A 26,163-nucleotide genomic window follows, 5' to 3' on the forward strand; every position below is an offset into this window, starting at 1 on the left:
CTCTGCTTTCCCATTTTTATATTCAGTACAAGCACACAAACATACATAGTTGCCCAGTTCAGTAGTTCAGAACAGAATCCCCACTAACAAAATGAGAGCTCTGATTTCAGCCCACACTCTTGCATTTACATTCTGTGGGCCGTGACAACTAAAGTGTCTCTATCAGCCCCTTCTCCCAGACACGCTAATCACACGCAGAGCTGATGTTTCACATTTCGAACATTCAATAATTTCCCCATTTCTAACATCCCCGTTTGATGGGAACATACCTCTCCCTCAGTGAGAAGTAAAGGGCTGTCAGCACGGCAGCCATTGTGAGAATTTAATTGGCTTTCTTTTACTTTCAGAAGCAGCAGGGAGGATGCACCGGAGTACCTGAGGTGTGTTTTATTTCATTGTATTTTTTTCTGACTAATAATCAGAGGCTTAAAAGCACCAAGAAGGTGAATTTGTAATAAAGGGAATGTGTTTAAGACTCTCCGCTAATCTTTTTGGATGACAAGAAGGGGTGTTATCAGATGGAACTAGTTTCAGATAAACACTATCTATGCCACTGCTGGATATCTGCAAGCAGGGCAGCACAACTTTCATATCTAACACTTATTTCTTTGATTTGGGGTGCAGAGGAGACAAGGAATGAAAATGAGGGAAGAAAGGAGTAAGTAGAAAACAGAGACTGGAGGTTGGGAAGATTTCAGAGCACATATCTCAGGCATTATAATTGATGCAGCACCCGTACATCAGCAGCCCTATCTTCAGGGGAAGGTGCTGCTGGAATAAGTATGTAATAGTTCACAGTGGTTTAAAAAAATAGACTTCATCGATCTATTGCATTTTGACACCATTTAGATTCCAATAAATGATCTTAACGACTTAATGGTGCATCATACCAGGTATCATTGAGGCATTCGTGCACAGTTTATCGGCTACATTACCGCAGGAGGTGTAGTTACCTTTTGTTCAAGGCTCCCTGTTTCATTGCTGGGGTTTCGTTTATGGCTGGGCTTCTGGAAACCAGGGGTTGTGGACCAGCGAGCTGGATTTTTTCTGGACGGTTCTTCTGGAGCAACCGGGGCCTCGCCTGGAGGACAGCCAACCAGTGCGGGATCACTACTGCGACGGACATTGAGAGACATGTCTGTGGAGGGGATTACAAAAGAAAAGGAATTATAGCAAAATCAACCACTTGCCGCTTTATCGATTTATTAAGCGGCTCGCTTTTCACCTTGGTCGTCAAAAAGTTGCCCATGTTTAGGGGGTGCTGCTACATCCCCTGCTGTACCTCCTTAACAGCACTCCATGAAATGTCAGCTGAGACATGGGAAGTGGTGATTACAAGTACTCGTGTTTTTATAAAAGGTCTGTTAAGCCCAAAACAACACTGCGCAACTCCAAGATGGAAAGTTTAGCTTGGCTTGATTCCATCTGCGCTGAAATACATTACTGCAGATATATTATACACACAGTTTTGGCTGGGGAAATTACCCAGACAGCGATAAAAAAAAAAATATATATATATATATATATATAAAAGTACATGTGAGAAAAAAAAATTAGATGTGATTATGTAACCCCTTGCTTGGTCGAACCACTCTAAAAATAACAAGTACAATAATAATTGCAGGAAACTTGCTCATATATCATGATCTGACTATTGCGATAAAGGTCATTCTTGCACACTGTGCTACCCAACTCAAGTTGATTCTAGGAAGTTTCCAGGACTGAAATTGAGTCTCAGAGCCAACATTTATTCTTTCCATCAAACGTCTAACAGAAAACTACACAGGAAACACTGGCCCATGTTTCAGCTGCCACATTAACCGATCTGTCATGAAAACTTGGTATAAAGTTCCCACATTTGATTAGAGCTGCCAAAACAAGTAGAGGGGATGAAGTTGCTCCATATTTCACACTCCGGTTAAAACATTCAGTGAGAAATCCCACCGATGTCTGCTACAAAGTCAAGACGGTGAGTATATCCGTTAGCTGCGGTGTAAATCATCTGGATTTTCCCAAAAGGCCATATGGATTTGTTTATGACGTCCTAGCAGCCTGTGTGTTACACCCATAATTATGCAAATAGTTGGGTAACCACCTGTCATCCATAGACAGATCATTGCACTGAGCATATGCCAGTGTTAAGCTTCCATCTGATACAACCGAGAGACGTCTTAGCGGTGGGAGCGACGCATTCTAATCATGGATTACGCTGTGCGCCAACTCGTCTGTATTTAACACCGTGACAAGACTAAGGAGATTCAAGAACAACTGTAAGTGTTTCTTGTGACCACCTGTGTCGAGGCAGAAATAGTGACTGAATCCTGTAAAAAACAGTGAAATAAGCATGTGTTTCTGCACCTAGTACGCTAACTAAACACCTCTGCTTTATTAAGGCATCCCAGTTCATCTTCATTCACTCACATCCTTTGTACTATCTCACTTACTTGAACTTGTGCTAATATCCTGATAAAGCATCCCCTCTACTTAGTGTTTACTTGGCGCCAACTGCTTTCATTTAATCCTCCCCTACCTGATAAATCCGTGGTCTCAATATTATAATCAGGGCTCAGAGGCCCCGAACTGTTGTTCTCTCTCTAAGTCTTTTCTAGAGACGATGTGGTCTAAGAAGTGGAGCTTAGTCTAGTGTTATTCTCGTCGTGAGTGCTGCCATTAGGTGCTAAAAAGACAAGCTTGTCCTTTTTAGTGTTCTGGGGATTACGTCAATATTAGATCTCTTAGCACCTCATAATTTATGACCATTTCATAAAGTCAAATTTGTCATCGCTGTTAGTAACCACTGACATTGAAGACAAAAGCACACATCACATCTTTAGCTGTCGCCCAATAAGGTATCGATCCAAAGATCGGTCTTGTTTTTCCCACACTTGGTGAAATGAATGATTATGACATAGACACAGATTCCCAATCCATAGTCAGGACTTACTGACATTGCAGCAGTGTATTGTCAATTCAGGGTAATGTAAACGTAAAGTGCTGCAAAAAAAATTACATTTTTGTGTTACAAAAAACTCTTATTGTTGCCAAGTTTTCGGTGAGATTTCATTACAAAAGTTCTCTCCCTCCTCCTTTGTCTCTGAGTGCGGTAACTCCGGTAGAAAGGCTTCGTATGCAAATAAATTTATGATGACATCCTGGAAACTTCCAGGAACTTTCTCAGCAGCAAGAAAGTAGAGATGATGACAGGGTTTTCAAACTGCTTCTTTTTTTTTTTGGGGTGAGTAACTCAACTTTATAAAGCGCCATTTCTCATGAGGAAATCATCGGTGCAACTCGAGTTCTTCTGCAGAAACAGGTAACTTATAAAACCTACTTTCTCACTCACTGCTAAACAATAACTGATACAAAAACCTCCACCCCAAATAAGAGGGAAAAAATCCCTCACCGGCAGCTTATACTATTATTCCTTTGTTTCGAATGCGTTTCATTTTTTTTTGCCCACTGCCCGAGGCTACGTCAGAGCAGCCTGGAAATCACATCTAGCAGCCAGCCAGTCATTGTGTGTTCGCTTTTAAATTAGGTTGAAGACCTACTAATGGCATTTAATAAACTTTTGCCCCTTTCAGTAATGACTGGTTCATGTCCAGTTCAAGCTCTAATGATATTCACTTCAGACAGCAGGGGTAATTAACATCCAGTATTATTCCACACGATGACTTTGAGATAGCACGCAAGCTGCACACAACAGAACTATAAAAAAGAAGGAAAGACAGAGAAAGGGCACAGGAATGGGTTCGAAAGCATATTAAAATTCTCAAAGTATTCATATTAAATATTTGTATTTCTTTTAAAGGGAACCTTTTCTATGTTTTCATAGATTTGTGTGTAGTTGGTTGCACAAGACACTTGGTATGGATTAAAAGCCTTGTCATATTTCCCATAATACCTCAAGGCTCAGTTGATAGATGGATGTTTGCAGGCCCTTAGAAACCATGACAACTTCAACATTCAAGCATTAAGGGTATAAAAATCACAACACATGGCTCTCTTTTGGATCGATTCTTACACACTAAGTAATAATACTCTGGCTCTTTTACAGTTACAGTCGAATTCAGTCGAACTTTAGTTTCAGTTTAGCGACAGCTTGCTAAAGTGTTGATCCACCGTGGGTCGAAATCCTTACGGATCAGCTTCTAACAAATAAAGGAGTTTGTGCTCGCTTGTGTTACGAAGGTCAACAATATGAAGATTCTCTCCGGTCCCGGCTCTCCCTGACCAATTTCCCTCTACTTAATTTGTGATGGGATTATCCCAGCAGTCCGAAGGGTTTGGTTATCCCACGTTTAATAACTAGCACTGCCACTTCAGACCGAGCCAGCAATCGATCCACACCGAAGCGGGAACAAAACCACTCGGGGGGCGGGGAGGAGAGGGGGGATGGTGAGCATGGCTAATAAAACGAGGCCCTAATCCAGCCCCTGCAGTGAGGGATTATGGTCAGGGCACAGGGTCATAGTGATGTACACACACCACAGTTTACCATAGAGATGTGGGGCTCTCCAGGGGCAATTATCTCATCTCCTTTATTTACCTTTCACCTTGTTTGGGGGAGAAATATATTCATTTATATAAACTATGTGGATAGAAATACTAACTCTAATGGAAAACAGCAAAATAGTCTTGAGGTTAGTAGTACATTTGAGAACGTTCATTGTAGAAATAACAAATAATATAACTGCATAATGGTCACAGGTTAGTATAAAGCAGGGATTTCTAACTTTCTTTACATCATTTTATATCCTAATATTAGAAAAGAAGTGTAATTTATAGACTGGTTCTTATATAGTGGTTTTCTACTTCACATGAGCACTCAAAGTGTTTAATACAACTTCCCTCATTCACCCATTTATGAGCCAGTCTGTAGATCAGGAGTGTTTTAACAGTACATGTCAGCTTTGTTACAGAATGAAGAAATGCTGCTGTAGTTCCCCAAAAGTTGATTCTGTTCATCTCGACGTAGCGTTTTCAGACAAGTGACTTCTTCAGTCTCAGCTGACTGCAGGTTTCCATAGTGACTGACACTAGCACCACTGAAGGAACAATGTGCTGGGAGTTCACTGATCATTAATATGCAAATTCTCATGACCATTGACCACCAACCACTGATCAAAGCCCACTGACTGAGCATGCATCAAGCTGCTGTAGTTCATGAAAGAAATCTGTCAGCACGACCCTTTGAGCTAAAACTGTAAGACATAAACAGCAATTTCTTCTGCAGATAATGAGAAAAATTATTTATGTCATTTAACTATTTATTGATAACTTGAGTGGTATGAATAGCTATGATCTTTGTCAGTAGGACAAGTTGTAAAACTTATAAATACATTTAAAAGTTCAAAATCCACGCCCTCCTTCTCATTTTTCAAAGCCATCCAGTGAGCCGTGTTCGACACACCCGGTGTGTATCTGTATGTATCTGTTTTGTCATTGCTGTTTCGTTGTGCTTTTAGTTTCTTCTGTTATCTTTGACCCCGCGTCTCTGTCATCAAGTTTAGTGTTCGTTTTCATGTCTCTTTTTTTTAACGCCCTATTTTACTTTGTCAGTAAAGCTCTTTCTTTGTCTTGTTTTGTTTTTACTTCCTGGTTGTCATTCATTTCCTTCCTTTCGTGACTACCTGCTTTATCAACATTGGCAATATTAGCTTTACCTGTTTCCCTCCCACCTGTGCCCAGTCACCCATCAACCCCTCTGTGTGTGGGTGTGTGCGTTGTCCTGTCTTCCCCTTTGTCCTTGAGTTTTGACTTCTAAACCATAGAATGACAGTTTCTATGTTTTTGTAAGAGATGACCTCTTTAAAACGTCCCTAAACTCATCAGCTCAGTTCACTACATCACTACACGCTTTTCTACTTAGTCACCAGTCACGCTGGACATAAACAACATAAACCAGCAGCAGCACTTTTTCTTCTGTAATAACACAGCAAAGAAATTTACTTCCAGCTTAGTTGCAAAAGAAATGGGGTCAGCTCTAATGTATTAGCTGTGGAAGTTTGCAATCACTGAAATGGCATGAAGTAAAGAGTCCTCACAATACCTGGGAAGCAGGAAGAAGCCCTTCCCTCTTGACTGGCTGCCAATTCAAGGTAATGGAGCTAGAGGTTCAGCATACTGATAAGGTTACAGAAAGGACACGGTGAGGAGGATAGGCTGTTTCTGCGCTTGCATTCTTCTGTTACTCATAATCACCATTTACCCAACACAAAAAACAGAATCAAATTCTTCTAAATAAATTACTTTTATACTCTTTATACCCACAAAAGACGAGTAAGTTACAGTATATTCCTCCTTTAAACACCAAAGCCCTAAAGAGTCAATATTTGGAAGTGCTGAGAGTCTAGACTGTTTAATCTAATATTAGTGATTTCATTGCCACCTGAAAGCATCAAGATGAAGTGTGTTCTCCTGTTGCTGTGCCACTGCAGGGAACGGTCACAAGGCTCAAAACTGCAAGTGTTCAGAGCTGAAACTCACAAGTTTTCAAGTGTTGACCAGTGTGACAGCAATTTGCTTTGAAGCAGATTCATCCTTTAACCTAAATATTTGAGGTGGTTTTAGGAAAAGCAGGTGCACTTGCAAAAAGTATTTTTAAATGACATCATAAACTCTGCAGCGTAGCACACATTACAGAAGATGAAATGCGAAAATTCACATTTTCCTTTACAGTGAGATGTGGGCTAGAGGTTACGGAATAAATGAAGTCAGGCCCTATTATTTAAATCAAAATGTGTGCCCACTGTAAGCATGCAGACACTTCTGGCAAACCAGGGATGAAGACTGTGTGCGGGGTGAATTTGGTATTTTCTCCCGTGGACCTGTAGCTGCGCCGTACTCTTGACTCTTTGCTTTTACTTGAGGCTGATTTAAATATAAATGCCAAGCGACCACGGCTTCATGAAATGTCTAAAAGCTTTTTTTTTTTTTTTTCGTAGGCTACTTTGAATACTTCAAGCCTGGGCCAGTTCAATGTCTGAATAAATTATGGCACTGAGCCATTTTCACCCTCTCTTTGCAACCACCAACTACATATTGATGTCCCCTGTGTGCAGTGAGGGGAGATTTCCACTGAAAACACCCTGACCTGAATCATGCGCAGACGGACAAAAGGTTTCTTTTTTGGGAGGGGAGGAGAAAGACAGTTCTGAGTGGTGGGAACCACGACTGTGGCAGAGGGGATGAAGTATACATTAGACTTAAATAGGACGCTGGACGACCCAAGGCCAAACAAGGTCGAGAGTACCACTCAAGTGCGCATCTGTGAAATGTTTGGCAAACTAATCTGATGTAACGCCAGAGAGTGAGACGAGACAAACTCTGAATAAACATCAACTGCTGACCTTTACAAAGAGCAGAAGATGTAATCCACTAGATGGATGGGCGGAAAAATACTTAGATACTAAATGGCATTTATGAAAACAAACCCTCTTTTTTGGCTTTAATGCTTATTGCTCTGTTGACTGCACACTGCGTTTTAAGTCAGTTTTAAGCACAAGTATGTTTATGCTCCGAGACAATCCAGCACATAACAGCAGGGTGCAAGATGCTAGCAGGCAGGGTATACATGGAGTGCCATAACTAAGTGGCCTGCATAGAATACAGAAATATCTGTGCCGAGTATGGCCTGGAAGGTCCCGAGGTCAAAATGGGAGACGCCCCCTAGGGTGGTCAAGAATGACCGAGCTAACATCCTGTGTGACTTCCAGACGGAAAAAATGGTGACGGCTAACGAGTCAGACATAGTAATGGTGGACAAGCAGAGGAAGACGTCCATAGTGACAGCAAAATCAGGAAGAAGGAACAGGAGAAGCTTGAGAAGTATGAAGGGCTCACAGAAGAACTCGAGATGTGTAGGGTGAAGGTAACAGTGATCCCAGTGGTAACCAGAGCACTCGGTGCAGTGACTCCCAAGCTAGGCGAGTGGCTCCAGCAGATCCCAGGAACAACATCTGAGATCTCTGTCCAGAAGACAGAGATCTCAGCATAAAGCATATAGTTAGGGCTGGACCAGGTCACCCTGAATCCTCCCTTAGTTATGCTGCAATAGATGTAGGCTGCCGGGGGATTCCCATGATGCATTGAGTTTTTCCTTTCCAGTCACCTTTCTCACTCACTATGTATTAATAGACCTCTCTGCATTGAATCATATCTGTTATTAACCTCTGTCTCTCTTCCACAGCATGTCTTTTATCCTGTCTTCCTTCTCTCACCCCAACCGGTCGCAGCAGATGGCCGCCCCTCCCTGAGCCTGGTTCTGCCGGAGGTTTCTTCCTGTTAAAAGGGAGTTTTTCCTTCCCACTGTCGCCAAAGTGCTTGCTCATAGGGGGTCATATGATTGTTGGGTTTTTCTCTGTATCTATGAAGCACGAAGGCGACTTTTGTTGTGATTTGGCGCTATATAAATAAAATTGAATTGAATTGAATTGAATAGAAGAGCGCAGTCCTAGGAACAGCTAAGATACTGCACAGGACCCTCAAATGCCGAGGCCTCTGGTAGAGGACAGGCACTTGGGATAAAGATCAAATATGACATGATAGTTGGATGTAGACTATAATGTGATATTTAGAATCCCCATATAACATTGCCACTGTTTGTACTGCATAAGCATATAGGGAATCTTTTATACAGCTCTATAAAGCATTATTACCAGTTAGACCTTCAAAGTTGATCAGCTTATTGACCTTAAAGGTCAGAGGTCAAATGTGAGCTTTCTACCATTCATCATCTACCTAATGTTTAGGGCACAAAAGGTAATCTTTGCAGAGCATTATAATGCCGTCCTTCTTTTTCTACTTCTGAAGCTCTTTGAATGGCACATTCCTCCAACTAGCCTAAAATACCATTTGACTTGACTGAGTTGCTTTTACAGGAAAAATATTCCACTGTTCTAGCCGTGCCATTTCTGTGTATTCATGTTATCTTAAGTTAAGAGTTCAAGCGTGTGCCCGATTACTCTACAGTGATCATTTCCATCTTTTTTATCTGCGCTGGCACTGAGCGCAGGCCATGATTTGATCAAGTCGATTACTTTGCTGTTTAATAAGGATGTTATCACATACCCAGAAAGTTCAGAATGCCTCTTGCGCTCGGTGAAAAACTTCATATGTCAATCATATTAGTTTTAGAGTTTGGCATGATGTCTAATCACCCTGCCTGAGCACGAATACTGAGGCAGGGGAGAGCCGTATTCCCTACAGGGCTGCAGAGTCAACCATCCAGTTTTTCCATTCTGAACAAGAAATAGAGAGAGACTGAGACTGATTCTTCTCTCCTGACAGAAAGACAATACAGACAATTTACTAGAGAGAATGAGAAGAGGATGCCAGCCTTCCTCGAGCCCTCAGAGATGGGGCCTCCAGTAGCAGACACCTAGACACTTCAACAACAATAACACCAAAGACTCTGTGTGCGTGTGTGTGTGTTAGAGAGAAAGAGAGAGAGTGCGGCGTTTCCCTAGACAATAAAGATCTCAGAGACGAGGGGAGGGGTGGAGTTCACTCCCCAAATCAAACCTGACTCATTTAGGTCGACTCCACTCACACATGGGACCCCTCGACAGCAACAAAACAACTGCATATGCCTGTTTTCCAGAAGGGTAAGCATGCGCAAAATGACACACTTACAGGTCGTGTTTATGATGACGCCATGTTGATTTTATTCAGGGTCAGGTGATCAAGCTCGAGCTTGATGCCAAACAAGAGACAGTTTGCCAGCTTTGCTACAGATTTTTATGATGAAACTAAATCTGAAAACAAGATTATTAATTTCACAAGGTCGGATTTTTTTTCCCAAAATAAAAAAAGTGCAAAAGCCATGAAACAGAAAGTGGGATTGGGGATTCATCTCTATCCCAGTGTAGACTAGACTCACAGAGACCCCTCCACACTGAGGCCTTTGGGGAGCTGCTAATCAACAAAGCAAACAGCCCTCAGACAGCCCAGAAACAGGACCACGGCAGCACCTTCCGTGTAAACACCACTTTGTGTGTTTCTCTATTATGGCTGGTCCACAAGAACAGGCTCCTGAAGAGAAGGGGCCATAAATCTCACTCAGGCTGTTATGTGGCTAAGTCACTCATGATTAAAAACACTGCTCTGAAAATGTCACGAGCCAGGAGTAGCAAAATGACCAAAGCTATCAACCCTGCGTGAGATTCTAGGATTCAGAATGGTCGGTCAAACGAATTTGGACGTTGACAGGAAGTCCAGGAAATATTAAAGAAGCAGCTGCTGCTGAAATAAACAAAGACTTCTTGCTAATCAAAGCTGCTTCTTGCCTATGAGATGTCAATTCAGTGTTGGCGATTACCTGATTCGCTCGCTTTAAAAAGCTACACAGCTAAACAGTCTTATTAATCTGCTCCTCGATGTAGGGTGCGTGCACTTCAAGAGGCTTTTGGCTAGCACAGTGCATTCACCACGAGTAGCTGCAAAGAAAACTTGGCTGGCTTTGAGCTTTAATGTGTCTGTGTTCATATCACAAACACATACCAGCAAGATTTCTAATCTAACATTTTCTCCCTGTAAGCGCAAGTAATAGCAGTAATATATTAGGCTGATCTTAAACATTTGCAAACATGCACTCTTTGCTAATTCCAAAGCAAGTTGTTATGGTACTCTGTTTACTGTCATCTATTTAAAAAAAAAGAAATTCAGTAATTACAGTTACAGTTATGTCATTACTTGCATTACAAAGGTTCTTTAGTTATCTGCACACCGAGCAGCTGTAAAGAGAAAAAAAATCCCTTCCTTCACATTAGCGCTACAGTTAGCAAATTAGCAAATATTAGCTAATTAGCTAAAATTAGCAAATATCCTTTTATTGCACGAAAGGACAAGCTTGGATAATGAAATGCAAACTGTGTTCAGGACAGAAACAAAGCTATGCTGCTAACTCAACATCTGAAAACATCTAGACAGACAGCATGCTAACAGAGAGCTAGCCAAGAACTCAGAATGATGATAAACCTATGGGTACACTGAACCATGTCGCGTTGTCAGTTTTGTGTTGATATTGTAAAAACTAAAAGAAACATTGCAAGCATGTCTTCATTTGGCTACAGATTTATGTTGGTGAGTGGAACTATAGGATTACGATTAAGGTTAACTGGTAATTATGTTACATTGCATTTTAGGACTATTTACGGAGTAAGGAAAAAGTAAAGTAACAAGTAGTGCCACGAGTCACTTTCTTCAGCAAATAATTAAGCAATGTACTACATTACTTTTAAGAAAAGTAACCATTAATGTGTAATACTTTACTATTTTGGCCCCATCACTGGTGAGAATAGCATGCTTATGCTGGCTTGAATGGGAACATTGTTATTGCATCTCAGTGCTGTGTGCAGAATCACGGACAGTGTTGCCAACTCCTCAGTAAGGAAAATCGCTATTGGTTGTCCTAAAAGTCGCTAGAAGTCGCTAAATGACATCATCACCTAATTTGCATAATTGGTCATGCTAATGTAATTGTAACCTACGCTGCTGGAGAGAGAAATAACATGGTGGACGAGACATAAAGTGAGCAAAAAACGTCCTAAATGCATTTAGAATTTATTTAAAACTACAAATTAAATTTCTTTTAGCAATTATTGTTTTTTGTAATGTCTTTCACGTCTTTTTTTAGCGACTTTTTTTTAGAAACAAACTCTCTAGGGGGTCTGAAAACTCGCTAAATATAGCGACAAAGTCACTAAGTTGGCAACACTGATCACGGAGCATCTCATCATGAATATTAGCTAACTTCTGGGATATTTTTCAACAGCAGAGACAAGACCATTACTGATAGCACATCAGACTCTACACCTTATTTCCACAGTGAGCAACTGTGTCTCTTCAGTGTCATGTTAATGGCACAAAGGATTTTCTTTTCATATCTCTAAGCAAGCTTAAATTGTCACAGATATAATTGTCACAGCCACTGTGTGAGCCAAAATTGGAGGCTGATGAGTGAGTGAATGAATTTCAGTTTCTGGCAGGTCAGACAGCCTTTAAAGCATGGAGCTCATTCCACCGCAGTTTCCAGACAGCACGTACACAAAATCCATATCGCAAACATTTCAGCAGTGAGAATATCTTCTTCCTCTGCTCTGAACAAAAAAAAAAAAACACACCCTCACTCCAGCTGCTCTCTGCAGAACAGATGACAAACTTCCACCAGACTCACCAACTATTTCTGGATCCTTTAACGATCATTTCCTTTTATCGGGAATACAAAAAAGTTATCTGCTGTGGGAGATGAGACGAGAAGGTATGGGGGCTGAGTAAATATGAGGTCCAATGGATAGACTGCCTAATTGGAGCTGCCACCGAGCACATGTGCTAATCTTAATGAAGCACACATATAACAACATATATGAAGTCAGTGAAGTCAAAATGCAGAGCAGAGCACAACAAGACAAAAAACAAGAAAGCTTCTTACAAACTCAGCAGTGCTCTGCAGTACAGGAAGAACTTCTAATGAACATGAGATGCTTGGAAACAGATGGTATTGTGATGTGCAGAGTCTATGTTTCAGCAAAGCATCGCTCTGATCAGTCACACGGGTTTATAAAAGCACATGAGGATTTCATAGAAATTCGAGGCAGGCGGTTGTTTAGAAAAAAACAATTCTTCTGGGTAGATACTGTTTTACCCTCAGTACAAATAACACATCTAATTGAGCAACCGGGTGGCATAGTCATTACACAGGCTTTCCTTTAGTTTCACTGCTAACGCAAATAAAGATATTATCGCACAAAAATATCGAGGTTTTTGTAAGAATTGCACACAAGTAACAGTGTGGCTATAACATTAAGGTAGAGTTGTGCTGAAATATCAATAAATCTTTACTTTAGTCACTCTATACAGCTTGTTACATCATAAACCGCTGGGATGGATTTCACAGGGAATTAGCCCAAATTTGATACGGAGCAAAATTAAGATTGCTTTACATCTCAGGAAAGAGGTATCATTATAGGTCCAAAGTTTAAAGTGCTCGCAGCAGTGGGACATTTTGACCCCTCAGTAAGGTGTTCAGAATGATGAAATATGCAGGTAACGTTGGAGCAATTGCAACAGCACTTGAAGTTCTAAAGTCGTGATCATGCGCTGAGAAGCGTGAACTTTTTCGCCAGAGTGTCTTTTTTCACAGTTGTCCGGGCAGACGGATTTCCATTTGAGAAACTTTTGAAGAAAGTAGAGGGCACACTCCGTGACTGAGACATCAGGCCAAGATGAAAGTTTGCTTACTTTTTTTCATTTCTTGACAAATTTAGATTCTGTCCCTTGAACTTGAACCGCCAACAAGAGGACCGTGGTCCACTATGATCTCAGCGCCACATCTAAAGTGAACTCTCATCATTGTGCAATTTAAGTGTTCTTCGTACTTTTTCAGCTCAGCAAACACTTGGAAACAGAGCTTTTTTTCCCCGTGTTTCATTATTAGGAGCTGCACAAAGCTGGCGAGGCCGGGGGTATAAGGGAAGAAAACAAATCAGCAGAGGCACGGAAGATACCTTAATTACCATTTTCTCATTAAGTTAATAGAAAACCGAATCAAAACAACATTACATTTCTCCGAAATGCAAAAGAAAAAAAGATTGAAAATATGTAAAGTGAAACAAAACGCACAAGCTTCATGTCTGCAACATTCACAGCAAACGTGAACCTTCGGACAGATCAATTCTTTTGAAATAAGAGCCCAAACTTAGGTGCAAACCACAGACTGACCCTGTTGCATTTATATTTCTGGGAGTTCTTTTGTCCAGACACAAAATATATTTTTGCACAGAATTTAAATCGAGTGTTCAAATTGATTTACTATCATTTCCACATGCAATATTAATAATAGCCCTGATATTTAATGCCAAAAAAGCATGTCTTAGATTTTATGCTTGATATTGAAATGAACCAGCTGTGCCTGCAACTACTGTAAATCACATGTAAAACTAGCCACACCTGTGAGTGTTTTGTGGGGATTGCGCTCATCCTTCATGTATCTCATTTTTTAAAACATCTGAAACGGTGACAAGATGGAGGCGCTTCTATTAGTCGCAAGGAAAAGGTTATTTATCTGAACTGCTGAAGAAGGTACAAGCTTGCCCACATGGCAGCTGTAACTCTGTTGACATTTGAAGTGTGACTCATGTCACCACCCTGTCCCGAAAAGAGAGGGTGCCCAGATTGAAACTAGGGAACCTCTTGATCTGCAGTCAACTGCTTTGCCCCCGAGCTATACCCCCTGAGATCAACCCAAGGTTGTACTACAGAGATGCTGTGAGTCAGCTAGTTGCGGGTTTCATCTCCGCTACTTGACTAAATAGCTCACGACAAAAACAATTTGGGCCGGCAGGCTTTAGGAAGTGGGCAGGAAATTCAAGCCCTTCATGTCAACCTGCAAATATGCTCTGCTGGAACAAGACACTAAAAACCAAATGAGTTCCAGGATTTTTTTCCCTATGCTCAACATGTGTAGATGTTTCAAAGGAGACAGGATGTTTCCTACACAGCTGAAAAAACTATATGTTTTATAAGTTATCACTTTCTGCTGTCTCCTGTGCAAAAATGAAGAGACTTTAAATGTTACTTTAAAAAAAGAATGTTGTACTCATGAACATACATTGATTAGTTTGTAATTATAAACAAATTGATACATTATAAACATAATCCATTAAAAATACATGGGTATAGCCATCAATTCAATATTATTATTAGTCACAATTACTTAAAGTCAGCAGATTGAACACATGATTCTTCCATCTACGTACAGCTGATGAGTTGGCTGAACAGCAAAAGCTGGTTATACGCTAACATTATGTCATCTAATGCAGTGTTTCCCAACCACTGTGAAATGATCAGGTGTGCCGTGGAAGATTATCTGGTTCCACCTGATTAGTACTCCAAGCGATCGCCGTGGGTAACAGGCAGAACAATTACATTCTCTTCCCCTAGAGGGCAGTGCAACTAACTGCTCTAAGTAAATGGGTAAAACAGAAGAAGAAATTACATAATAGTCATGCTGTGAGACGACGCAGCACATAATAGCAATAGATAAATATTTGAAAAGAAAAAAATAGTATTCAATCTGACCTGGGTCCTGGAGAAAGTTCTGACCCAGATGAAGGTCCTAGCAAGAGTAGTGGACAGAAGAAAGCAAAAAGGCATACTGGGGACAAACCGAGTCAATTCCACTATACCTGGTGCCGTTGAAAAATGATCAATATGCTTCCTGTGTGACTTTTCTAATGTGAAATATGTACCATGGCTTCAAAAGGTTGGGAAACACTCATCTAATGTTGGCTTGAGTGTCCTAAAAATCCCACTTGCCCCCCTAAATAGGTTCATATGATGTGAGAATGTCAACAGAGTCTATTCACCAAGTATCCAAGTCCAAAAATGTTCCACTTCAAAGAAAATTCCAATAACGCTGGCTAACAGCAGCTAATAAAAATAGCCCCGCTTACCAATGCAAAAGTTCAGCATATCCTCAAAAACTCACCTCAGAATTTCCTCTCAATGGACAGAAGTGATCTTCACTAACTCATCAGCTCATTTAAGCCTCCTTTCATAAAGTTTTACAGTCCAGCTGTAGCCTGTCAGGTAACAATCACTACAGATGAACGGCCATTGCAGCTAGAATTATGTACTTGAATTGGGCGGAGTAAGAAAACAGAATTCAGTTGACTGAATCTGCAATGTACAGACACTTAGTTGTGCGATTTTACACACTGTACCTTTAATAATTCACAGTTGAAGTTTATAGCATAAGAGAGGAAGCAGCTGTATTCTTGTATGCAAACATTCCCGACCGTGAATTCATTCGGAAATATCAGCATGTGGTTTCTTAACATCTGAATGGACACGCAGGGAGTCTGCGCCATGGGTAGCTGCTGCACATTCTCAAATGAACTTGACCGTAATATTTAAATGGCTTCGAAATGAAACCACGGGTATGCACAAATGCTCTGCTTTGATCAGAGTCGTGAACGTGAGCCAAGGAGATGGGAAGGTGGCAGAGGAGTATTCTGGGAAACGGAAGGACAGCGAGCGGCTGAACTCTGGATCCCTGTCCCACAAGCAGGCTAGGACCAGGAAAACTTCACACAACATCTTTCTATTGTGCCACACTCTAGCTGGAGTGAGTTTTACTGCATTGTGTGTTATTTAGCCTCTATTTCTGTGAGACGGGGTATGCGGCAAGAAAAATAAGAAAAAAAATTCTGCACTTTCAATTTATCCAGCACAGCCTCATGGTGAGATCATTTCAGCTGCTATCAGCTGAAATTAACTTGCCCTATTTTCCAAGAGTGATACATTCTCTGTATTTGAAGATTTGTCCGTGACAGACGTGCTCTTAAAAACAAAGTGACTCGTTAGAATCAAAGTTTAATATCTGCGGGTGTGTGTCTGCTCGTTTGTCATGGCGTTAACCTGCAAAACAATTATTCCGTCCCGCCCTGAAGCACACATCCACGATTTCGTGTCACACATTAGCATGTGTTCATGAATGTCTGTCTGTATGAGATGTGTGTAAACATGTATGTTTTCTTTCCACCCACATGTGGTTACACATGCATGTAAATGCTTCCCTGGTGTGCGATTTGAAGCGGACACATTTCACAGGTGACCTCCCTGCGGAAGACAATGAAACAGAAAGGGATGGGAGGCTCTTAGAAAAGGGCTAATGAGCTGGGTGGAGGAGCTGTGGGGAGGTCCGCTGGGACGAAGAGCCGGGAGACAAAGGGATGCTAAACACCCCATAACCCTTTAGTGACTTAGTGAGTCAGAGGAGCAGGAGGTATTGCTCTTGGCCAGCTGTGACCCTTTTTTAACATACAGCACAGACACAATGTAAATGAAGCCCACAGGTTCTCACTGACTAACGAACAAAACAGTTTTTTTTCCTGTGTGTCATTTTGTATTTGTAGTCAAAGCAATTCTTTGAAATGTTTTGAATATGAAAAGAAATGAAAGCTCAAGTAATTATGCTAATTATTCTCAAGTATAATCATTATAATTACCATGCAGTGATGTTCTTGGATTAGGACTAAAAATATTTTTTTTTCTTTTTAATTTGCTTTCTTTGTTTAAATGTTCCATCCATTTATATTCTTCACACGTCACAGGGGGCTGGAGCCTATTCCAGCTGCCATCGGGCGAGAGGTGGGGTACACCCTGGCCAATCTAATGCAGGGCTAACAATGAGAAACAGCCTTATCTGCAATTTAAAATCATCCATTAACCTAGCCCTACCAACTGCATGTATTTGAACCGTGGGAGGAAGCCAGAGTACCCACAGAGAACCCACGCACACCCGGCCAGACACTGGATTCAAACCCAGGATCTTCTTGCTACTCATCGCTCCACCGCATTTAAAGGCTCCACATTTTTGTACTGATAAAAATAAACATTGCAAGTTTACCACCACATATAAGAAGAGGATGTGTAATAATGAGCTCCATGTTTTGTTGTGTTTCAATGGAATCTGAAAGACGTTAGAAAATCTGTTTCTCATATACAGCTGAGCCAGGAAACTGAAGTAAGATGCTCGCGGTTATTCTCCTTAGAGTAAGAATGAGAACTGAGCTGAAGAATCTGGAAGCAAAAAGAAGAAGTCTGTTTTAATTAATGGCACAGAGGCTAACTACTGAAGACCTAAACCTCTGGTTTGGCTTATTGAATTATTTTGATCATTTAAAAAGTGGGATTGTAACTTGGCAACAGAAGCCATCCCAGTGGTCAATAAGTAAGGAGGAAAAACAGATGTTCCGAACACAGTTCCTTTGTCTTGGGTGAAATCAATCACAGGTTTTTCTTAAAACTCCATAAATATGTCCGCGTTCAAAAACCAGAAAAAAACAAACTGCATATTGAGCCTGCACGAAGATGCCGTATTTCAGCTACAACAGGCAGAAACGAGACTGCTGAATGTCCTTCTGGTGCTGAGATGACACCGAGGTCAGCGCAAACAAACAAACTCCCTCCTCTTGCTGTCTGTCACGAGGTTACGGCCGTTTACTGTTTTATCCATTTTTGCATGTCACAAAGTGTAAATGACTCTGTTGCTCGGTGACGACCTCAGCGTGTCTCTGTTGCTTTAAGTGTGACACAAGTGACCTGCGGGACATCGCTCAGCCCAGCTCAGGAAGCAATAAAGCGGTCAACAAACTCACACACATGTACACACACAGACACGTCTCCACATGATTCAGCTGTTTAGCTAAGGCTTTACTGGGATCCTAGCACAAGTAATAATAGGAATCAAACTGGTAGCGCCTTCCCAGCAGTGCTGAGTGGAGACTTTTACCACTCAGAGCACTTCACACTTCATTACCAAAACACTGTCTTCCCCATTTAGCGTTGCAATAATTGTTGTAATAATTAGCCATAATAAGCTCTGGATGATATTAGAAACATATGAGCATTTTTATGACTATATTCTCAGCGACTGTGAAACAGAACGCCCACTCCTCAGCGGTTTAAAGACCCACCTTGGGCGCTCCATCGCTCTCCCTCTCCGCATTGCGAGCGTGAGTATGATTAAGAGTTGACATAACTAATAGCCTCTCCACTAACGCAGGTAGGGAGAGGCAGTTCAGAGTCTCCTAAGGACCAACGGGCTTAAAAGTGCTTTCAGCTTGCTAATGATGAGCTTGCTATCCCAACATCCTCTCCGCTGAGTGTGTACTCAGCTCGAAATCCACGCTGAGAGGTGTTATGCACAGCTGGAGTGGACCGCTGCCAAAGCAAGGTTGAGTAGATCTATGATAGGTGATGCAGGCACAAACATACATTTGCATGCAAAGCCTGGAAGTCGGGGAAAAAAATCCAAAAATATTTGCTTATTTTTGTACTTAATTAAAAAAAAGTGTCATTCTTATTTAGGGTTCTCAGACTTGCTATCAAGTGTTTTTGTCAGTGCTGGTCTTCATAGATCTACTTAGAAAAATGATTATATTACCACATCTTACATCCCATCAATAAATGCTTTTCCTTTGCAGGAATTTGGGGAATTAATACAGATAACTCGATTGTAACACTGGTAATTTCCTCAAACAGACATTTGTAAAGCAGGGGCTGGACAGCATAGAATATAGCTCTGGCTGTATTAATGTTTTGTTGAATCAGAGCTGAATAAATGTTGTTCTTGTTCAGTGTTAGCGGAGAGGATAAGCCTGTCATGACAAATGTCATGATGATGGATCATGTTATAGCGCTGCAGAGGATGAGAGAGAAACAGAGAGCCTTAAAAAAAAGGCTATTTCACCACCTCTTCCAGGAGTAATATATAAAAGAGAGAAAAAAAGAAACAAACAGAAAATTCGAGCTCTCCGGATGAGAAATTATGGGTTGTTTCTTAACAATTTCATTGCCTGTAATGATAAAATTCAGTGAGGGATTGACTGTGTTTCTTACATTTATTATTCTCCACAGTTTCCTTTGAGCAGAAACCAGCTACAGAACTAAGTGCTGGAGAGGGATATAAGCACTTTCTTTTGTTGCTATAACACCTTGTAGCCCATTTTCTTGTAGCCCTCATCTAATTACATTACCCAGATATCCAGCTCATACATCATTAGCTACTCATTTTTTTCTCCATATGAACAGTCTGTGCACAAAACATCTTTCTCTGCAATGCCCACAGGATCAGAAGTTTTCATCTCACTGCCCTGTCTAACTCCATCTTTGCTATTCAGTAGTTATATGCTTGATGAATAAGAAATGACTATATACAGGTTCTGTTTATAACCAGAAACGTGGCACAAGCCCTGAGAAGCATTGGTAATATGACACGCAGTCTGAGGTTGGAAGGCGCCTCTCATCATGAGTCACCAAAGCTCGACTGAAACGACAAAGAAGATGATTGCATAATCTGAGTTTGCAATGAAAACCGTGCTTATGGATGCCATATGAGCTGCAACTTCAACACAGCTCAAATAATGAATTTAACATTACAGCCACGGGAAAGTATGAAAAATGATGTTTTCCATGTATTTGCAACCTGTATGAACTCTTCTCCCAAAAGCTTCCAAGTATTTCTAATATGCCTTAGGGAAAATATACAGTGAAACTATCTTAAATGATCTAAAAAGTCCTGCTATTATTATTATCATCATCATGTAGCATGCTATACTTTATTTAGCAAAATCAGTGGCATTATGTTTTTTTTAAATGCAGGATCAAATGACTTCTATAGACGACAGAACACAGACTTTTGGTTTGGAAGTGTAAACTAGTTGTTATATACACATCCTTCATGTCTCTGTGATGTTGAGTACAATTTAAACCCATTACAGTGAAAAACAAAACAAAAGGGATTTACAAAGGCACATACTGTCATGGTCTGGGTGTGTGGCTGTAAAATTCCATTGAAGGTCTGGATTGGTATCCACCCATGGGCAGGGCCTACAGCCCCCCTCACCTGAAGCTGATTGAGGCAATCAGGTTGGAGATTTAAGCTGCTTGCTGACGCTGCTTCCTCGCCAGTTCGTCAACTACCCTGTGTTGGTAACCTGGCCTCACGCTTCATGTTCATGAATCTCAAGTGCTTTACTAACTTTGTAATCTCGTGTTCTAGTTACTCCAGGAAAACTCCATCATACTGAACCACTCATCATGGAAATCTGGTTAACCCGCCAGCTCTCGGAATCATCTCCTTGCCTCACCTGCCTGCCCTCCTGCCCTTACACCACCTCGGGACCTTCACCACTCAGGACAGCTGCCACACACCACCTAACCCACCTGGACCGCACCACCTCTCCCTCAACGCTTCCATCTCCCACCTGCACAGTAAGACGAAGATTTTCACAGCTTCCACTCTCTCCAGAACTCCTCATTGGCTACCGCTCTAACACTGCTCTCCTCTCTTCCAGTATTTACCTAATCACCAGCAGCTGCCGTTGCTTTCTTGGACCTGTCCCCTTGCTTGTCCCTTTCCCCTGGCCAAGACCCTCACGCCCCATATATCAAGCCTTAAATCAAGCACCAACGTGAACTTCATTTTGGTGTTAGTTAATAAACCTCTGTCAAACCCTTTACTCTGCCTCCGCCTTGGGTTTCCTGCACGTGGGTTTGATTTTTGGTGCTCGGCCTCCGGCCGTTTTGTGACGCATTCAAAGAAGCAGAAATCGATTCATTCATACAAATATAGTATGAATGGGTTAGGTTTAATATTTTTCAAGGGACTCTGATTTAAAAGTTAAAGGAAAATAAACGTGACCTGAGTTGGGAGGCGTAGTTGAGCTAGCATGTCGTACTACTGTCCTTGAAGACATTTTCCCTTTTTTTTAATTTATTTTATTTTTTTTTTACCCGTACCTCAAAATACACTATTCAATGAAACTAAAATATTTTTAAAAGTTGTCATCAGTCACTACTAAACTATAATCTAGATCCTGTTTTTGCTCTATGTAAGCTAAAGCTCAAACGATGAATGAAATTCCATTTTCCTCTGCAGGATTGAAATCAGCAGACGAAGATGACGTGAGCTGGGTTCACCATCTGACAGGAGCAGTCAGCTGACGCACACTGCGATTCTTCTGATATCAAAGTCCCAAGATCGCACTGCGTCACCCGCTCACCACTGAGGTGAGAGATTGAAGGTGGCTGTGGTGCGGAGAGAGTTGGAGAGAAAGAAGGCAGATAACAGAGATAAGTATCTGTTCCTCGTATCACACCGAGCTGCACAGGGTCCCAAACTTAAACCTGGTAGTTTATCTATAATGGGCAATCACAGCCTTTGGAATTCACCCAAACCCACTGGGAGGGCCCCCGTGACAGAGGGCGCAGGCCACTTCTTAAGCCTTAAATCTAAGATGGAGATCCAGTGTTTTGTGTCACGGAGTGTCCCCCCTCGCTGCTGTGACTTTTACATGGCCTTGGCTGGTGGCAGGGAGCCTCCTCAATGGCAGGCCACTAAGCCAAATTGATTAGATGAAAGCACTCCTCTTTGAAGGTGTCAACCCCCCCACCTCCACCCATGAGCAATTTCTCTAATGGCATCCAGGCAACCCTGTCACCGCAGAGGCTCGAGGACCAAGACGGGCAGAGATTCAAAAGATTCAGCAGAGGAGCGGGTCGGTCGAGGAACGGACAATTTGTCATTACACTGCAAGTCTGACTTGGCAGGGGGGTTGAAAGTTGTAAAGTGGTCACAGTGGAAATGGAAAAGAAAAAGTTCTCCATAGATTTTTCACTTTGAGCTGAACAAAAAAATAATGCCAGTTTTGTAATGGATCAGTGCAATCGCTGTGATCTTTTTGTTAGCCTTTTAAAGCCACTCCACATCAATGTCAGTGTACTTTTAACCACTGTCAATAACACTCGAGCTTCTCCCATTTCCTGATTGTGTGTCCTAAACAAGTGCTGTGGACTTTCTATAAAAACTTAAAAATAAAAAACACAGTAAAGTCAAGGAAGAAACACGAACTGGATGTCCGTGTTTGTGTGTGTTCAGATTTCAGAGACAATTATCTTAATCTAATTGCAAATTGGAATTGCAATGATCCAAAACAAAACATGCAGACACATGTGGTGTTGAAAGTGATCCATCCTTGTTGCCCAAACAGCAAAACTGCCTGTTCAGGTAAAAATTCAGTTGCTGTCAGATTAAAGCAAAGGAATGCATGCTTCAGTCACACATTTAAGTTTTCCTTGAGTTCCTTAAAGCTGTAGATACACAGCTCATAAAACATCTGCTCTCAATGGGGAAAAACACTAGGGGTGGGGGGAAAAATCGATAATGTATCGATACAGGGACAGCAGAAATCGATATTTTGTTACAAAAAAGGTTTTTGTGCTCTGACTTCAGAGCATGTTGATCCTTTTTCTGAGCAAGAATCCTGACATTCCTTCACTGTCCAAATGTGTTTAACTTTTTTTTGGCAGCAATAAACATGACAGTTTACTTATTTTAATTTAAGACATGTTTTATTTTAATTAAGTTTAAAACTTTTTTTATTTAATGTAAAATTATATTTTGTTTTAATTTACTTTCAAATTCTTCAGTTGCTGAAGGGGCTGCATAGTTTTCATAAATTGCATAGTTCAGAATAGCTATAATTGTACCAGATGGTTGCATTCAGTTAAGTTGGACTAGACTGTAATACAAACCGTTCAGTTTGTCAACAATAAAACCGAAATGAGAGAAAAACTGAATGTGAGACTTTGATATTAGATAAAATGAATATTGATAAAGTTTACCTTTATGTACAGAATCTGAATATCGCAAAATATTTTTAAAAATTGCAATAATATCGTATCGTGGGATGTATGGTGATTCCCACCTCTAAAAAACACCATGGTGGACATCTATACTGATGTGGACAGGGTAATGTGTTAGGGACAAATTAATGCCACAAAAAGGTACAAAAGGCTGAATTTAGACACCCAAAAAATCAAAGGGAAAAACTGAATATGGCAGATATCATCACTGCAACAACTAAAAATGATACTGAGTAGTTTGAATGACCCCTACGTGCTTGCATGCAACATCGAGGCATGCTCCTAATGAGATGGTTTGACCTGCAACCTCGTGAGACGAGCAGAAATGTTTCAGAGGTTTTCTATTGGATTTAGGTCAGGCGAGCTCATGACCAGTAAATGGTATCAATTCTTCCATCCTCCACGAACTGGCTTCAAACCAAGACCCGTCTGCTAGTAAAATAGCTCACTTTTATTATCTTTGGCCTTAAAGAGCTATTAAAACACTAGCTCCCAATTTGTAGCAACACTAGCGTCACTGAGGAATGTGCGTTTATTCATATGAAACTTTCAAAAATAATTTTAAACATATGTTTAAAACGAAAGCCGACAAACTTCCAGCAACGCAAAGTCAGCTCCTGGTTCAAATCACTGAACTGTGGAGTGAAATTCTTTGAGTAACAGAGAACAGAGCATTCAATTTCGAAGCAAGCGCCATTAAGATCCGGTGTTAATTTAAAGTTTCAGACAGTTTCTTACTTCTGAAAGATTAGAATTGAGTGCGAAGTAGAGGCAGAGGCAGCTCCGGCATCCGTATAATTACGGGAAAATTACATTCATTATTGTAATTTACATCTCATCTCCAATCCAATTATTAACAGTTTGACCTGCATGGCACATGTTAGCATGGAAATCTAAAATGGGCTCCCGAGGCGGTGGCAAGAGGAGGGGTGGAGAACGAAAAGTGAAGCGAGAGGTAGAGTTTTGGGACTGCGAGAGATGGAGGAGGGAAAAAAAACAATCAATATGGCTCTAAAAGATGATGATTTTAAGTAGCCATAATTCTCTGCCTCAGAGCACAGCTGCCAAGGGTGCTGCTGCTACACTTTGATGCCTGATTTGCAATAACGCTGCCAGTAATTCACTCATCTGCATCTCTGGAGGGACCATCAGCTGTCTGTTTATCTCACTGACCATGTACATGCGATGCCAGTCAGCCTGACGCTTAAAACAAGTTTTGAGACAGCAACATATAAAAAGAGTTGATGTGCATTACATACAATCTCCCAGGAACTAATAGGCTGTGTAATACAACCCTGTTTGCAGTTTCTTGGTGAAGCGTCCCCTCACCGCTGCAACAAACAACACATGTCATTTGCTTCACCAACCTGATGACCTCTTTCTTCTTCCTTCTTCATCATCTTGTCATGTTCTCCAAACACTGCTTTTCATAGAAGTAAGGCTCATTACAGGAGATGTTATGTGCAGGAATCAGTTTTTCTGCTTAACCACAATCTAAGATTAGCTATTTATGCAATATTTATGCAAAAAACATGCTTTAGAGCATGTTTGCCTTCAGTTAATCCAAAATGCTGCAGCAAGAGTCCTGACAGGGACTAGAAAGAGAGAGCATGTTTCTCCTGTATTAGTTTCTCTTCATTGGCTTCCTGTTAAATCCAGAATTGAATTCAAAATCCTGCTCCTCACATACAAGGTCTTAAATAATCAGGCCCCATCTTATCTTAATGACCTTGTAGTACCATATCAGCCTATTAAAGCACTTCACTCTCACACTGCAGGCTTATTTGTTGTTCCTAGAATATTTAAAAGTAGAATGGGAGGCAGAGCCTTCAGTTTTCAGGCCCCTCTTCTGTGGAACCAGCTTCCAGTTTGGATTCGGGAGACAGACACTATCTCTACTTTTAAGATTAGGCTTAAAACTTTCCTTTTTGCTAAAGCATATAGTTAGGGCTGGACCAGGTGACCCTGAATCCTCCCTTAGTTATGCTGCAATAGATGTAGGCTGCCGGGAGATTCCCATGATGCATTGAGCTTTTCCTTTCCAGTCACCTTTCTCACTCACTATGTATTAACAGACCTCTCTGCATTGAATCATATCTGTTATTAATCTCTGTCTCTCTTCACAGCAGGTCTTTCATCCTGTCTTCCTTCTCTCACCTCAACCGGTCGCCACAGATGGCCCCGCCCCGCCCCTCCCTGAGCCTGGTTCTACCGGAGGTTGTTTTTCCTTCCCACTGTCGCCAAAGTGCTTGCTCATAGGCGGTCATATGATTGTTGGGTTTTTCTCTGTATCTACTGTACAATATAAAGCGCCTTGAGGCGACTGTTGTTGTGATTTGGCGCTATATAAATAAAATTGAATTGAATTAAATTTAATTTAATTGAAGTTTGCGTAGGCGAAGAAAGCTTTCACAAACTCATCACCGTGACATCCAAATAAGAAACGGTGTGGCTAGTATCTATGAAAAAAATCAACAGAAGGTCAAACAGGTCTTCACAGTTTAATTCATTACTTTATGATTCTGTTCAACAATAATATCTAAAAGGTTTTTCCATTAGATAAAGAAGAAAAGAGCTATCAGATATAGAACAACACTGAGAAAACACTCTGTCTTCTGTGTAATTCACATGCAAGGCTTTGGAGGGCAGAAATAAGGTCCACACCCCACCATCTACAAAATTACACTGCATAATGACTGCACGTTATAGTATAGTTACAGTCAAATTCTATAGTTTGTATCTACTGTAAAGAAACAGAGCCATCTACAACCACTCTGCAACACTGAGAGAGTTTAAATAAAGTTCTAAAATGTATTTTCTCTTAAAAAAATGTTCAGGAGATAATACTTTTTCAAATGCAGGAACTTTGATGGCTAGGCTACCAACTGTAAGTGCCTCGATGCGTGTTCAATCATCCTGAACGCTGCGTTTTCAATCATTATTTGAGAT

At 41.0% G+C, this 26,163-nt stretch overlaps 1 protein-coding gene across 4 annotated transcripts in view; it reads right to left on the bottom strand.

Annotated features, from left to right (window-relative positions):
• Positions 1-26,163, bottom strand: part of LOC146510974 (partitioning defective 3 homolog) — a 377,572-nt gene that overhangs the window by 232,438 nt on the left and 118,971 nt on the right. For all 4 annotated transcript variants that reach the window (XR_014876129.1, XR_014876128.1, XM_085172912.1 and 1 more), the window contains exon 4: positions 954-1,138. Coding sequence is in view for 2 of the 4 variants with exons in the window: in XM_085172912.1 (XP_085029038.1) it covers positions 954-1,138 (185 nt within the window). In the remaining 2 variants the exon portion in view is untranslated. The remainder of the gene's footprint in view (positions 1-953; positions 1,139-26,163) is intronic.

This window comes from Neolamprologus multifasciatus, chromosome 9 (assembly GCF_963576455.1).
Source record: "Neolamprologus multifasciatus chromosome 9, fNeoMul1.2, whole genome shotgun sequence".
NCBI classification, from domain to species: Eukaryota; Metazoa; Chordata; class Actinopteri; order Cichliformes; family Cichlidae; genus Neolamprologus; species Neolamprologus multifasciatus.